At 49.5% G+C, this 16254-nt stretch overlaps 5 protein-coding genes across 5 annotated transcripts; 4 read left to right on the forward strand and 1 right to left on the reverse strand.

Annotated features, from left to right (window-relative positions):
• Window positions 1-204: 204 nt before the first annotated feature.
• On the forward strand, window positions 205-1808 carry BO66DRAFT_391569 (putative L-cystine transporter). Its single transcript, XM_025647287.1, has 4 exons — window positions 205-390; window positions 464-481; window positions 574-1012; window positions 1082-1808. The coding sequence occupies exons 1-4, from the start codon at window positions 350-352 to the stop codon at window positions 1439-1441; spliced, it is 858 nt and encodes a 285-aa protein (XP_025504582.1). The 5' UTR covers window positions 205-349; the 3' UTR covers window positions 1442-1808.
• A 1687-nt stretch (window positions 1809-3495) lies between these two features.
• On the forward strand, window positions 3496-4695 carry BO66DRAFT_391571 (putative C2H2 transcription factor). Its single transcript, XM_025647288.1, has one exon. The coding sequence runs from the start codon at window positions 3585-3587 to the stop codon at window positions 4497-4499; it is 915 nt and encodes a 304-aa protein (XP_025504583.1). The 5' UTR covers window positions 3496-3584; the 3' UTR covers window positions 4500-4695.
• A 1465-nt stretch (window positions 4696-6160) lies between these two features.
• Window positions 6161-8231, reverse strand: BO66DRAFT_79996 (uncharacterized protein). The gene is made up of 5 exons (XM_025653603.1): window positions 7841-8231; window positions 6790-7771; window positions 6536-6733; window positions 6291-6479; window positions 6161-6182 (listed from the first exon to the last, which is right to left on the reverse strand). The coding sequence occupies exons 1-4, from the start codon at window positions 8007-8009 to the stop codon at window positions 6362-6364; spliced, it is 1467 nt and encodes a 488-aa protein (XP_025504584.1). The 5' UTR covers window positions 8010-8231; the 3' UTR covers window positions 6161-6182; window positions 6291-6361.
• Window positions 8232-11142: 2911 nt separating this feature from the next.
• On the forward strand, window positions 11143-11868 carry BO66DRAFT_80276 (uncharacterized protein). The gene is made up of 2 exons (XM_025653604.1): window positions 11143-11450; window positions 11571-11868. The coding sequence occupies exons 1-2, from the start codon at window positions 11294-11296 to the stop codon at window positions 11786-11788; spliced, it is 375 nt and encodes a 124-aa protein (XP_025504585.1). The 5' UTR covers window positions 11143-11293; the 3' UTR covers window positions 11789-11868.
• BO66DRAFT_79991 (uncharacterized protein) lies at window positions 11621-12478 on the forward strand. The gene has a single exon (XM_025653602.1). It carries the CDS (start codon window positions 11949-11951, stop codon window positions 12420-12422), a length of 474 nt encoding a protein of 157 aa, XP_025504586.1. The 5' UTR covers window positions 11621-11948; the 3' UTR covers window positions 12423-12478.
• Window positions 12479-16254: the final 3776 nt, after the last annotated feature.

Raw genomic sequence — 16254 nt, forward strand, 5'->3', positions numbered from 1 at the left:
CAGCAGCAGCAACAACTGTTTTCCTTCTTGGGTTTAGTGCGCCAGCGCATATCCCAGACAACCATTGCTGACTCAGCAGTCCTCGACCTTCTGCCGGCACGGACCGCCTGCGCATTGTATCGATCGCGTGCTATCTATCTGCTCAGTATCTCACTTTATCCATCTTATCGTCCGCGCTGCGATCAAGTGATCCCTGCCCTTCGCTCCCCCTCCCCCCTCCCCCTTCAATTCGAAACAAAGACAATATGTGTATCTCCTGGATCTAATTCATCCTTCTTTTGACCTGGTTTCTCTCTCACAACTCTCCTCTCTCTTTCTATGGTTATCTAAAGTGTTCGAAATTCCAACCATGACTTCTCAACTCGAGATATTCGTCAGAGCTCTCTCTCGGTAGGTGTTCTTCCTTATCTACAACCAGCCAAGCGGTCTTTAGATAAAACACTACTGACCCCTGTGAACATAGCCTTCTGGGCTGGATCTAGTATGTCTCACACTCACCTAAGAGTCTCGTCAGGAGAATTCTTCTGTCGAGGTATATCGGAAACTTTTTCAGTGGCTTATTGATTGGCATAGCACGCTTTGCTGGTCCGCGTCATTCTATCCCCAACCGCTCAACAACTTCCGGCGACGCTCAACCACCGGTCTAGCCATAGACTTTCCTACGATCAATGTTCTAGGTTTCGTCTGCTATACCATCTATACTTCTGCCTTCCTTTGGTCTCCTGTTATTCGTGAACAATATGCTGCCCGCCATCCTCTCGCACAAGACGCTACGGTGCGCTTTAATGACTTCGCTTTCGCCATTCATGCTGTCGTTCTCAGCGTCATCTATTACTCCCAGTTCTGGCCCTTTATCTGGGGCTTCAAGGTCTCTCGGTATCAACGGGTTAGCAAACCGGTCGCTGGTCTTTTTTGGGGCTCGATCGTCGGCGTGGGCGCTGTCGTGGTTATTGTTCTTGCCAAGAGTCCCAATGGGGGACTCGATCCTTTCTCGTGGGCATGGATCGATGTTGTGAGTACTCTGAAATATCGCAACTGTACTATCACAAAACCAGTCCGGATTGATGACTGATTCCATCAGATCTACGCCCTCTCATATGTGAAACTGATCATCACTATCGTGAAATACGTACCTCAGGCATGGGTGAACTATAAGCGCAAGTCCACCTATGGCTGGAGTATCGAAGGAATCCTCTTCGACTTCTCTGGCGGTATTCTGTCTCTTGCGCAACTGATTATGGATTCGAGTTTCCAAGGCGATTGGAGCGGCATCACCGGAAACCCCGCCAAGTTCCTTTTATCGAACGTGACCATTTTCTTTGACGTCATTTTCATCGTGCAGCACTACATCCTTTACAAGGATGCAGAGGATGATAAGGATAAAGGACAGGGTGCAAACGATAGAACGCCGCTTTTGTCGCAAGCCAACGATCTGCCGTGAGCAGCTGGTGTCAGCGTATTGGATGTGCAAGTCGGATACATCGCGATTTGCTTTTCTGTTTGGAGCTTTTTTGGTGGCGGGTCCCTGCTTACCTTGGTTGCAATTTTCTCTGTCCGTTTGTCGTGCCTCAAGTTTCGCGAGACGATAAGATCCCAACCGAGGCTCGGGATTTCTTGGAATATGTATGAGACGCTTGAATATCTGCCGAACTATACGACGGAGAAGCCGTTTAATTGTGAGATGGGTGGTTGAGAGCATTTTCGACGTCTGAAGGTGGTCCAGAGATGACTCAACCACCGGTGCTCCATGATTCATAGAATATATTTTTGGAATAATGTCTTGCACCAGGTTACGGCACATACCATAATTTGGATGTAACATGACCTTGACACATATACGCTCCAACCGCCGAGATCTGCAGGCCGATCAGGGCCAGCCCGGGGGATAGGGAGGGTCGGATGCAGTGGACGCAGTACTATGCACAGTAGCGAGGGTGCCGACACCGCTCTTTATCAGCCCTTCCGTGCTGACGGCAATCCTTTGGCGCGGCTTCCCTTCCACAATCCCGCCAATCTGGGGATCGTCACGCTGCGGAATCGCGCAACATGGCATGAACTTCCATGCTGCAGCAGGGATTTCTTCCTTGAGGCTTATGGCCCATCTGGCGGTAAGCAGAAGAGATCTGCATCTCAGCCATGTCCAATAGCGCCCACTTGCTTGCCCGTTTTGGTAGTCGAGTTGTGCCAGCCTTGCAAGCGTGGGGGGCCTAAGCATACCGTCAACCATTCACGTCAGCTTGTTGGTCTCGTCCCACCTGCAACGGCCAGAGAAATCGTGCAGAACCATGACTCGAAGTCGCATTTTTGTTATCCCTTTTTTTGTCTTTCGTTTGTGATACATCCTCGATGTCCCCTGTCCTTCATACTTTCTTTTTCGATTCTCTATTTTTATGCGGGACTTGGTGAGTCCGCGGCCCTCCCTGAGGCTGAGACCTCTGCCTAGACAGGGAGCCTCCCACGACACGCGAATGCCGCATGCATATTGTGCTGCATACTCAACTCCCGCGCAACTATAGTCCTGGGTCTGTGAGCTAACATTCTAACCCGAGCTATCTTGTCAGCAAACGACTGGGTTATCCTGACTGGGTCGGAGTCGACCCAAGCCATGCTTCAACAACAGAGTGAATTCCTCACTCCGCCAGCTGCATATGAATACTCCTGATTCGCGCACTGTGGCTTTTCTCACACGATGACTATGCACCTCAGCCCTATCAGGTAGCCAATCTCGAGCCATGATGGTCGATAGTAATGCCTACATAAGCAGTGAAGATCTGCTTTGGGAAGAACAAATGAAACAATGCCCAGAAAGCAATAGTCCGAGCCCCTAGTCTGTGGTGCTATTGGCCGATATTTGAAATTCTTGTCATTGGAGTCAACTATGTATACTCCAACAGAAGATGTCATACGGACATTACCGGCCGGCAATTTAAAGTCAGCTGCGATGTTGGATTTCAAACGCAGTGGAATGACCTATTACATCATGCACCTGGCAGAACTCCCCACTATACATCAACCCCATAGATGTGGTCTATATTAAATCACGAGTTTCAAGGCTAGTGCGAGAGCTGCTGACAGCGTCAACGTCCGGCGAAACCAATGACACAGTGGCATCAAACTTCAAGAAATTTATTAAGCAGAGATTCGGAATGACTCCCGCTCAGCTAACCGGATTGACCGTCAGCTCTCGACATATGCATAGCCACATCTGACATTCGAGATACTCCTTCGAGAACAGAACATTAGAAAGACAGTAGTTTATATGGACCTCCTTTTTCCTCCAGCCGCAACTCGAAAGAAGTTAGACGATGAAGAAGCACTAACCAGAATTGTTGCCCTGATGAAAGTAATTGTTCTTCTGTTGCTGCATGGAACACACTCGTTGCTGAGAGAACGTTTCCATGGACGAGGATACAACTGTAAGTTAAGATTCCTATCACTCAAGCAAGTGGCCTAACAAAATACATACTTAGCACAAGCCAATCTACGATAGAGCTTCTGCTCGTTCAGAGCCTTCCACAATGATTTCACAGAGATCGATGGACAATCAGGTGCTGCTACCACCCGGCTCGTACATCCCAAGTGCCATGTCATTGCAGATGCAGCCGCACCTTTTTCCAGCGGCAGCCTTCCACGAGGCTTCTCTGTCAGCCGTCCATGGGATGCCTGGAAACCTGGGATACGCACTCAGCCAACCCCACAGCAGAAACCCAGGGATGGAGGCCGTCTTCTTCCAGCAGGGGCCTTATACACCCTCATTCTTGACATCATCCACCCAGCCCAACTTACCACTGTCGTCACATCCACTGGCAAACACATCTAATCGAGTTTACTCTGTGCGCCCGGGGAGTTGGGCCACGCCGACAGCAACCCAGATCCAGGCACATACACCGACCCCAGAACCACATACAGCAGCAGACTATCACCTCACATCACCCCATCAGCACCACCCAACATTATCTCAACAGCAACTCACCCCTATCTCCACCTCAACGGGCGACTTCGACCTCGATCTCGACCTCGATCTCGATCTGGACTTCGACCTCGATGAGCCCCCATCACAACCCCCAACACAGCCCCACCACGTCGCAGATGAGAACGCCACCGCCGCCATTCCATGCTCCTCTTCATCCTCACCACCACGCTCCCAGTACCCTCACAATCACCACCACGTCCATCGAGATTTGACGAACTATGGCATTCCCAACCCCGACGGAACATGGCGCTGTGCCTACCCAGGGTGCTCCTCACAAGCCCTCTTCCGTCGTGGCTGCGACCTCCGCAAACACTACAACCGACATCGCAAGCACCTGTTCTGTCGCTACGAGGGTTGTCCACAGGCCGTGCGGGGTGGGTTTTCCAGCAAGAAAGACCGAGATCGACACGAAGCGAAACATAACCCCGAAATTCCATGTGAGTGGGACGGGTGTCGTCGGGTGTTCAGCCGAATGGATAACATGAAGGATCATGTGAGAAGGATCCATAAGAGGCGCGACATTTGAGAGAATTCTCTCCCTAGGTCTCCTGTCTCTTCTTCAGTCGTCATATTCAACGAAGGGGGCGGGGCAGTTTCCCGTTTCGATACAACTTCCGGAACAAAAAGCTTTCTCGCCCCCAGGGGACAAACACTTTTGAGAGGTGGGTGGAAAGTGGAGGGTCCGAACATGCTAGAATGGAACCAGTCAGCGACATACAAACATGATTACATACGAAGTATGTAGTGAGGGCGTGTACCCCCAGCTGAGGAAAAGTGGAGGCTTTTTCTTTTCAGCCTCATCCCGTGACTTCGACCGATGAGGAAGGAATACGTGTGGTTCCGGTTTCTGGCTGGCTGGCCTGCAGGACTTGGCTTAACCCTCCCCCCTCCCTTGTCTCACCCTCCTTCACAGGAAGTTGGTGTGTGGGCTGACAGGTATTCTCCTCCTCCTCGTCGTCGTCATCGTCGTCATCATCATCATCATCACAACAACATTATCATCTCCTGTCGTAACAAGACCAACGCCCGCACACCACTACCATACAACATACCCAGAAAACCAACAATCGAATTCCACACACGAGCAGCTCTACTCCATCGCCAGTGCGCAATGCAGACCCCTCAACTTTGATGATACCTTCTCCTTCCCATCACCTTTTTATCAAACATGGAAGGAACCCCTTCAAACCTTTAAACTACCCCCCCCCCTTGGAAAGAAAGACAACCATACCAACTTCAGTGGTTCTTATTACCAACCCTATTCAACACACCTAAAACTCACTGCGGGCCAGTGAGTGGAATTGAAACCATTTGGTCGCTTGTACTCCACCCAGCTGCGCTATCAAGCCTTCTACTACTCACGTTATATGTCTACAATACCCATAGAAACTTTTACACATCACATCTTGCCAGTGTATTTTCTCCCTTCTGTGGGGTGTCCCGTGTCCCCTGCCTTTTGCTCTTCTTTCTCTCTTCTTCCGGAGTGTTGTCTGTTGATACAAGCTTTTTTTTCTTTCTGTTTTTCCCTTCTTTCATGCCGAGGCTAGCTGACTAGTTGTGCAAATACCTGAAAATGCACAAGGGGGAATATTTGACGCAATTCAAGAAACGAGACAGCAACACAGAAAATCCAGACCAACAAACTTCTCGACCCCCCGTTTTGGACCTTCTTTTCTGGTTTCGCTGCTTCTCTTCTGCAGCTATTACTAGAATCACACTCAATACTACTAGTCAAGATAGAATCCAATCAATTGAAGGATGTCGCTTATGGAAACCTCGACCGACGCCAGAGCTCCTATATGTATATGTGGGGAATATTTTTACGAAGAAGACTAGAAGGTGCTGTGGAAGGCGCAAAGGGAAAATTGGGAGCAGCAGAGGAACCGAAGAGGGATTGAGAATAGAAAGAGTCAAAAAAGGTATCAGCGAGCTTTCCCGAAGAACGCCAATGAGGTCAAATCTTGTACAAAAGAACCATAATTCGCCAAGGTATTCAGCAACAAACGAGGCTAAGGTGTATATGCAAGGTAAGAAATCAAGCGAATGGCATGGAAAAAGTCGCGCGGGACAATGGATGATAGAGAGTCAAGAGTAACTCCAAGAAGATCTGGTATCACTAAAAGAAGAGTATCAAGAAGACGGGACGAGCTCATATGATGCATGTGCAGTAGACACGACAATTGGGGAATCGGGTGGCGGGCGGTGGGCGGTGGGTAAGAGTGGCTGCGTGATTCCCAGCATGACTCATCAGCATCAGGATCATGTTCGAGAAAGCCACCTTCCCGAGGACTGAATCAACACGGGCGCTGTCGCTAATGCAATATCATCTGAACAGTAAATCTGCACTTATGGGAAGAGGGGTTCTCACGACGGTCGTGAGGAGGTCGCTCATTGAGCGTTGGTGCGGCGGCGCCGACCACGGTTGCTACCTTCCGGTCTCTGGGCCAGGACCTGCCTGAGAGCCGGATCATCCTTATTCTTATCGACATGATGGACTCGGACATGTCTGTTTAGATTGTGAGTTGCGCGGTTATATTGACTCTTGGTAGACAAGGACCTTACCGTTGAAGATTGTCCGGTCGAGGGTACTTATGCTGTTGATCTGGACAAAAAGGGCAGACATAACCGGGAGAATTGTGGACGAGACCATGACGGATCATCTCGTTCTTCCGTTTAAAGCCCTTGCCCCCTGGTCCACGAGGACAGCCTTCTATGGGGCAAAAATGCGGACGGTCTTGGGAATGAACGTTCGCATGAGAACTGTGGAGCCGTTGAGTCTGTGGTCTCAAGTCGAATGGGGTCATGCAGACGCTTACTTGAGTAGATATTGAGTCTGGAAAGGAGGTGCCGTGCACCCAGGATGACGACATTTATATGTCCCAACTGGTACGGGCCCATTAGCCTGCGCAGAGGGGTTAAACGATCGGTCGCAGGACCCTGTAGGTGTCTGATCCGTCGGGGTCGGATAACTTGTCGCCGGACTCTTGACCGTGGAGGGTGCCACCTCATATGGGGAGGTCAGGTAAGGTATTTCTTTGATCCTCCAGTACGGTGACTGTGAAGCAGGAGACGGCATGGTTGACATTTCCTTCGAGCTCGCAGGAGATAGATGTGAATATGGGCTGGGCGGAACCTGCGGGGGAGGGCCAAACTGCCCCATGCGCTGGTGATCCCAGAGAGAGTCTGTCCTTGAGACTGGAGAGGAAGCTTGTACTGGAGGCAGGGTATAAGAAGACGAGCCATTGATGCGCACGGCGGGATTTGGCGGTACATCCGTGACTGCCGCTAATGCAGTTTGGAGGGAAGGGAGGCTATGATCGACAGAATTCCCGGTTGATGAAGAGTGAAGCGCTGGTAGAACCTGGCCTGGAGATGTCGAAGGGTTGACGAGAAGTAGTTTGCTCAAGCGGGAGTCGGGATCAGACAGCTTCCTTTCCTGTCGTGGCGGAGGATCCGATAGTAGTGACGAGATATTATTGTTATTGGGAGGCGTGTGCTGTTGCTCCTGCTTAGGAGACGACTGCTCCGGGGAATGACTAGGTTCTTTTGGCGTCAATCCAAACTGGGCATTCTCCCTCGGGTCTTCCTTAATATCTAAAGAAACCAGATCGAGCGCTTGTTTGGCTGTGGCTGCAGCTCTCAAGCTGTCTGTCTCCGTGGGTTTGCATGGCTCTGGCAGCAAAGCATTGTCCAGTTTGGACCTTAATTTAGTAGGCTTGTCAAAGGATTCATCAGTTACCGCCTCATGAGTGAAGCCATGTTGATATTCGAAATTGGCTATATCAGGTCGATTAGGCTCTAAATGTCTGATCAGCACCGAGTTGCCCTCGAGTGTTCTGGGCTTGGGAGATTCCGGCAGGCGCTTACGGGAACTGCCCGAAAACGGTGCCACATCGTCCACAGCAGGTTTAGCAACGTCTCCCTCAGGCGGCGGTTCCCCAAAGGGTGGAGGCGAATCCTTGAGTGAGTAATCAACCTGGGTGGCCTTCAGCCCGGGGGAACCAGGGATTTCATCTGGGTCGTATGATTCTGTCATGAAGGCAGTGGTTTGAGGCGCATCAGGTGCGCTAGCCTACTGTCTGTCGATATTTCTTCTGGTGCCTTGTGTCGCGTAAAGCAATGCAAGCCCACGCTGGAGGCAGTGGATCAGGTCTTTAACCTCTCTCGCGAGCACAGCAGACGAGTCGCGTTGTGGGGCTTAAATGCACTGTCATCTGATTAGTATGTGCGCGGGTAAGGCCCTAGCAAGATGGCGTGTAGGACACGAAAGATGCAGCTGACAAGAAAGATGAGGCAAGCGATCTACGGTAGCTATCCTTTGGAGCCAGAAACCGAGCATGATTCGGATAAAAGAAGAGGAATGAGATGGAGATAGACGGTAAGTCATCGAAGAAGAAACATGCGAGGATCGGACCAATGATTCAAGATCCGATCTGTAGCACTTCGGGAGAACACCACATTATTTGGACCGTTGCGATGGATGTGGGGTGCAGATCAAGCGAAGCCAGTTGAGAGACGGAGAGAGCAAGAAAAGAAAAGAGGACCAGGGACCAGAGTGAAAGCCAGTGATATAGAAGGGAGGAATGTTTGGATTCACATGACAGCGAGTTCTCTCACTTTCTTTTTCTGGAAAAATAAGAATTTTGTGGTTTCCTCTCTCTGTTGGCTGTGTGATAGAGGATGGTGGGACGAGGAGGACAAAGAGGAGAAAACGGCCAAGTATTTTGCTTACCTGCTGCTGGCACAGAGCCCAAGTCGGGTAGCCTCAGGAACCAAGCGATGAGGCTCAAGCGGAAGTCAATCAACCGCACGTCGAAATCCACTCCGAAAGACAAGGCTGCACTGTACTGGGCGCATAGATCAAACGATCTTCCGCACAAGAGTTTAGAAGCCGTGGAAGTGGACTTTTGGAGAGAACCGGAATCGTCTAACAACCCGAGAGGCGGTCGTTTGGTTCAGTTAAGCAAGAGCGGGGAATGATGATGATGATGGTGATGATGAGAAGAGGTCACGATGTCACTCTGGCCTGATGAAAGGTGGAAGAGGAAGAGGCGGAGGAGGAGGAGTAGGTGCAAGTAAGCGAGCATCAGGTCATGAGGAGAAAATCATCGTCTAACGGCGCCAGGAGTAAGCAACGGCAACGGCGGAACTCGTGGTGATAGCAGTAGCCGGTGTAATTGTGGTTGTAGTTGCAGTGATGATCATAGGCAATGGCAGCAGCTAGAAGAGGAAGAGGAGCAGAAGAGTACCGCAAATCAGGACCAGAAGATTGTAGGAAATCAACAAAAGCGAAGAAGCACAAAGGTAAAGGTAATTAAGTCAGAATAGTGGTGGCCGGTAGTAATCCAGACACGATAGAATAGTGGCCGATATAGCTGATAGTTCGAGCCAGCGGGATTATGACGCGCTTGGCAGGTGAGAATTGGAAAAATAAAAAATAAATGAAATACGGTAAATCAAAATGAAAAGGGAAAGGGGGAAAGGGAAAAAGAAAGCAGAGGAAAATAAAATAAAATAGGATAAGATAAAACAGGATAGAATAAGAAAAAAAGGTTCAGGGTACGGCCGGAGCGGTCAAGAGCACAAAAGCAGCAACCGCAGCGTGGGAAACGGCAGAACCGAAAGGAAGGATCCGGTTAGAAGCAGAAGAGAAAGAAGCAAGAAAGGGAATAAGGTGAAGAAGGAGTAAAGAAGCAGAAGTGGAAGAAGAGAACCCACACAACAACGGGTGAATGGATGGATGGATGAGAATAGATGGTGAGTGGATGGAATGGAATGGGGTAAGGAGATGAGGGAGTGACAGGATGGGACAGGACAGGATGGGATGGGATGGAATGGAATAGGACGGAGACGGAGAGTTAACTGGGTAGTTAGTCCTAGTCAGTCAACAACTAGTTACCTTAACTTACCTCACTTCACTTCAGTTCAAAAGTCGAGGCCGTTCAAGCCGTGGTACAGTACTCCGTACTCGGGGTGGGATTATTGAAGAGGAGAAGGAACCGTAGGAAAAGCCGCGCTGACTGAAAGTCGATCCACACCCAGCCCGGCCTGGAAAAAAGACACGGGGTGGAGAAACAACAAAAGAGACAAACGACAGGACAAGTTTCTTGCTTCTACACTAGTCGCATCTAGTCCTGCCAAAAGCCACCACCACCACCACCACCACCACCACAACATCGCAACAATCAGCTATGACCATAAGGTGGACACAAATAGACTCAGGGAGCAGCAATCATAAGAATAATGTAGAAGACCGAAATGCGATTAGAAGTGTCTTAGTGAGTGATAAGTAAGTTAGCTAACCCGTCTGTCTTCCTTTTCTTTTTCTCTCGTATTGTGTTATCCCCTCCCCAACTACGAGTTATTGACTGGCAATGACCCTATTCTATTTGTCTGCCTGGCTGGGCTGGCTGGGCTGGGCTGGCTGGCTGATCCTGAATTGACTGACCTCTTTTCTCTCGTTCTTCCCCTTTCTCTCTCTATCTGGCATCCCCATTGACTTACATGGTGGGTGGGTGTGCGCGCGCAACAAAGTTTGACTGCCAGTCATGAGAATCACAATCACGATGATCAACCTTTCCGGGGGTGGTCCCAAATTCGCATTGAGGCTCCACCTGCGTCAAAACAAAATGGGAGAAGAGGTGGCCCTGAAGAAGCGTTGAGGGAGTGACTGAAAGCTGACTCCCAGACGCGCCACTGCAGCAGGCAAATAGAAAGTGGGGTGAGTCTCCCCACGACTGAGAGACTGACAATTGCCGGGAAAGAGGAGACCCTAATCAGGTACTATTCTATTGACATCTGCTGGTAATGTGGACTCCTACTTGGAATGAACCTTACACACAAGAAAGCAGTCTACCACATTGGAGACCTGCGAGAGAAATTGATGTTCAACTCTCGAATATCATTCCTTCCTTCCGGTCCCCTCCTTTGGAACAAGAAGAAGAAAAAAGAAGAAGAATGCCACGTCCACGAGGCTGACCCAGCCAGCCTAAACCGAAAGGAGGCTCCACCCATATGAGGCTCTCTGCATGGAAGTCAATGATTGGCAGTCAATCGCGGGCACAGGTGAAGAGGCTGAATTGTTCATCTGCACAGAACCGTCGTGGAACTTGGCGACGAGGGGGAAGGTGCGTTTGGCTTGCCGCCGCCACCCCTTCATCTAGGCTGAAGCCAGCAGCTGTTAATGTGGTGGGTGGTGGTGGTGGTCTTCATGATTACTTCTTCCACGCAGGGCGATCGTCTCAAATCGAGGGGATTCTCGATCGATCGGCAGAGCTTTCCGTTTTTGTTTCTCAATGTCTCAGTTCTCTATATCCGTAGATGCATAGTGATTTACTCTTGTTTATTTTTCGTCTTTTTTTTTCGGTTGATCCTCGATCCATTTCGAGCCAACAGTCGTACTGGGTAGCATACCTCAGGCGACAAGGCTGCTGCCGGTGCAGTTGTTTGATGGCTGACCGCCTCGGAACGAATCTCAGTCAGTTCCCAAACCTCCACTTCGCTTTGCTGGACAGAATCCTTCTGGCTCGGTAACACAGACGGCACGGGAGAGCTTTTTAAGTCTTCATTCACTCATTGAGCCCTTTATTATGCACAGGGATTCTCAGAACTGGTTATGAGAGAAAGAGTCCCGAGGCAGGCAGCATCCATCAAAAAACCAGGAATTGCAACGCAAACAGCAGCAGCAGCAGCGACCGCACTTGCGAAAAGGTCACATTTAGAACGAACGAGGAGTCTCGAGGAAGAAGAATGATGCAACAACTCCCAGCCACTATAGATCGCCAAAAACAAAAATCTATACTAATCGCGGTCTGACTGTGGTTGACTTCCGTACGGACATGACTGATTGTTGACTAGGTAGTAAATAGATTGATTGAGGCCCAGTAGTTGCGAATAGGCACTAACGAGCTGTGCCGATTCCGAAGGCCCCATCTTATCGAACCTAACCAGTAGCCGCAGGCAGGATTGAGGATACATGGTCCTGAGTACAAAGAGGAATGGGAGGGGAGGGGAAGAAAGGAAAGAAGAGGAACAAAGGTCAGGTCAGGTCAGATCCAGGTCAGCTTTGTTGTGTCCCACTTCTACCCCTCCCTGTTTATTCCGGTTCTTCCCAGTTACATCGCACGGCCATTTCATCATCATCATCATCATCATCATCATCATCATCATCAATACTGTCACCAACAACAATAACAACAACAACAACTATACCAACAGCAACAATAACAATAACAATAACAATAACAGCATTGTCGCTGAAATATTGCACTCGTATTCTGGATGGTTAGTGATTACAGAGTTGACCTCTTTCGGCATTGGTTTCGACCCGTCGAATCCCAGAACCATGAATCGGAATGGGTCTATGAGGGGTTGGGCGGGAAACGGTTATCTACACCATGACCTTCAACTAACCCATGTAGGAATGGTTCTTGAGACGGACTTTGGTTAAGGTAGCTATAACCAATAAAGAACTTAGGACTGAAGACATTATTAAGACAGTTTCTCTTCTCTCGGCTCAACAAGAGACCTAATTATCCATTCTACGCTTGGCTGTCTGGAGTTCAATTCCGGATGAGCATGGGACAAGAAGATGGGAGATGAAAAAAAGCAACACCAAGAGAGTCAAATATGAAAAGAAGGACAAGAAAAAAATGCTTGATGCCTATCGGTTGTGCGCATCCAATCCTGATCTGATGTGCAGCCAATCCTCTATCCCCAATTAGGCAGGTCTTCTGGAGCGCAGTGCCAGGTGGTGAGTCTCCTGGATTGACAGGGTATACTGTGCTGTACAAGAGGTGATTACTCAAAATGTTGAATGTTTGAATTAGATTGTTGCAATACGGGTAAATCCTCAATAGTGGACAGACAGACAGACAGACAGGCGCACTCGTAACCCACAATGATCTGATGGGCTCTTGCCCTTCCCTTCGCAAGCTCTTCCGTGGGCTAAGACCCGGAGTAATTGAGGCGTCGTGGTCACTCTGGTCACTGGTGAGACTTTTCAACTGTCACTCTGCAGATGATCGGGTCGTAGCCCAACTGGAACCCCGGCCCCACGCGCTTTTTCCCTCCTTCCTCGCGCCCCTCCCTCCCCCCCTCCCCACTTCGTCGTCAGTGCACCGAATGATCGATGCTCGTTTCACAACGGGCAAGAAAGAAATAACCTATGGAAGTAATGAGGGCCGCTGTTGCGGCGACTGCTACGGTGCTACTGCTACTCGTACTGCTGGCCACTGCTGGCCACTGCTAGCCAGCGGGGTCCGACTTCAGCGACCAGCAGCTGAAGAAGGCAGATCGCTGTGCCGGAGGCCCATTCTCACCTGCAGGGTTGGCAAGATAGCACACACCACACATACAGACACTAGCTTCTAAGAACCCACCTTAAATGACGACATTGTTCTCTGGTGAAGGCTGAAGGTTCTCCAAGTGTGATAAAAGCTGGTACTGAGTAGGATTTGGAGGCAATTGTTTAATTGATCTAGCCTGTTCTTCCCGTCCCAGAGATGGAGGAGGTACTCCATGATGTACCGACCATCTGCCAGCACAGCAGGAGGCTACGTCGGAGAAAGAAAAAGTACCGCACCCCATGAAAGTAAAATGTTGAACACCTGAACACCATTGGTTCCTTGGAGGGCTTACGGCAGGGCAGCACCCATCTTCTGCCCTGGACAACCATCTTGCCCAGCTGCCCCAGTCAGGAGCCTCGACCACCATCGCACTGTAAGACTTACTATTCACATCCGAGTACCACCTCCCAAAAGCTACGAGTTACAAAATTCTCTCCATCGTGTCAACTTAGACAGCCAATCCCCTGAGCCAAAGCTAGCGTGATCGAGTCACGACTTCTGAGGAAGTAACAATCATATGGGTGCAGATCAAGTCCAGATGGGTAACTCTGCACGACGGAAACCGCGAGAAAACCAGTTGTTGTGTTGTCGTCGAGAACAAGGGGAGAAGACGCAAAGAAATAGCCCGATTGAAGGGCCCTGGACATCCCCCTCCCAGCTCCCCTTCCACCACCCGCAGCAAGAAGAAGAGTAGGCAGAATCCAGAGAAAAGTAAGAAGCCACACAACCACCCGCACAACGAGGACGAGAAGAAGGTCGTGCAATGCGACATGTCATCCGATAGAAGCGACCGGATAGGGACTAGAGGCGGCCCGCGCCGAAGCAAACTGACGGTTCAGTTCACCAATTCGCGGATGGATCGTCGACGGTACTTATAATCCCCGGCTACTATGTTGTGTGGGTGGTCCATAAACTTACCCTGCTTAATAGCATTATTATTACAGTACAGAGTAAGCAGCACACAAACAAGAAAAAAAAAGGAAAAAAAATTCACATACGCATCCCCATACCCACACACACACACACATACACGCAACAAAAAGTGTTCGACTTACTTATGTACAGTCAATCATACCCTTTCCTCCAAATCTTGATTACTGCCCGCATCACTGCAGCATCAAACATTAAACACCGAGGACGGCCCCACCGTTTACTGTACAAGAGTACCATGTGCCACTTCACTTCTCGACCACCCCCTTCTTTCGTCTGCATCACCCAATCTGATCGACACCAAGACGGCAAGAAGGGTGCTAGAAAAGTATCGGAATTGGAGGAATGTTCGATCAATGGAAGGGCGGGCGAATTGCCATCTTCTCTTCCCGCTTTCCCTCCCACCAAAAGGAAAGAAAATTATATCTGGCCCGGTTGAACCTCTTTAATATACTCCGTACTATCCGGCTACTAAAAACTAGCCAACTAGCCCTAGCCAAGCTAGTCAAAGGAATGAGATCCCGTGTTTACTCACGGTGTGGAGTAAAAGTCGTTAGGTAATCAACTAATCAAACCACCTGCTAACTTATACTGTACGTATGCCAGATTCCTTCGGACAACCTCCTTCCCTTGCCCTAAGATTTAGACTTCCCGAATCCTTCGGGGAAAAGCTGATACACTGCCGTACCTACTAACTAGTAGTCTAGTGCAGTCATTTGGGTACCGTAAACAGCAAGAAGCGAAAGTCGGGCACGTTTCATTCATTCATTCATGCCTGAGGTTCTCGTTGTTGCTGCTGAGCGGGACACCGAATGTATATGGGCTAGTAGTCCCGGAGACTGAAATTCAAGTCTCTGAGCCCAATTGAATTGACTTGACTTGATTTGTCGCTATTGATGCGCTATTGATGGAATTGAACATGGGGCCTTCAAGTCATCACACCGAGGGGTAGTGGGTGGGAAAATTGGAGGTGCTAACTCTCTCCCTCATGCTTAGTTCTTACATGGAGCATAGTAAGTTACTAGAGAGGGGTTTGTTTCCAAACGCACCTAAGGATAGATAGTTCCCATTGATAGAGCGACGCTACGACCCAATATGTATGCATGCAGGCATATATGTATGTCAGATCTGCTTACTATTACCCTGCCTCTCTTCCCTTGGCTTTGATGATTCTCTGTGTTGTGTGATTTCTCCTAGGAGATTCGCACCGGGGAAGGAAAGCGGATGGGAAAAGTACTTGATTCATGCAGCTACAGTGAGCCTGTGGACCGTATGGCTTAGTTGACTTCAGTTGCGCCCTCCCGTTTCTTTACTTTTTCTTCCTACTGACATCTGTTCGGGATGTGAATCCTGCCGAGGTCCTCACCGAGCTTGGACCACACAGCGAGAAGAAGAAGAAGAAAAAAAAAAGAAAAAAAAAGAGCGAAGGTACAGTGCGTAGAGATAGCGGGAGCTCCGACCTGAACGAGAGGCTATACTGCTAAGCGGTGCAATACATAATTGTCAAAGTACTGAACAATGTATTGCGATTGAATTGATCAATTATAGACCCCCTCCTTTTCTGAAGACTGAAAAGTCAACAGCAGTTGGTTCTACAGCATCACATATCCGTACATATTTCCGACGCTTCCTTGAGGCTGAGAGAGGACGAGACTCAAGCTGAGGCTAATAGGACCTACATACTTAGACCCCTAAGAGTACCTAGTAGTGGTAAGTAGCCCTGGAGCCGGGGCAAGGGGGAGCCGCACCCAATTGATTGCCTCAGCCGGGGAGAGATGCGTTGGTGCCGGATTGTGCTGACTCTTCGGAATTTGCAAAGGCTTACTGTATGTACTGTACTGCACACCTGTGCTGGCCCGGGTTTGTTCCTTGCTAAGCGCATATACGAGGAAATCCGGCGTCATCCGCCTCCAACTGAGCCTAACACATATTCTCTGGCTTACTCCCTATTATCTTCCTACAGTTAGACTAATCTAACTCACTAACTGACTAGCCCGTCGACGG

The sequence above is a fragment of the Aspergillus aculeatinus genome (assembly GCF_003184765.1).
Source record: "Aspergillus aculeatinus CBS 121060 unplaced genomic scaffold BO66scaffold_21, whole genome shotgun sequence".
NCBI classification, from domain to species: Eukaryota; Fungi; Ascomycota; class Eurotiomycetes; order Eurotiales; family Aspergillaceae; genus Aspergillus; species Aspergillus aculeatinus.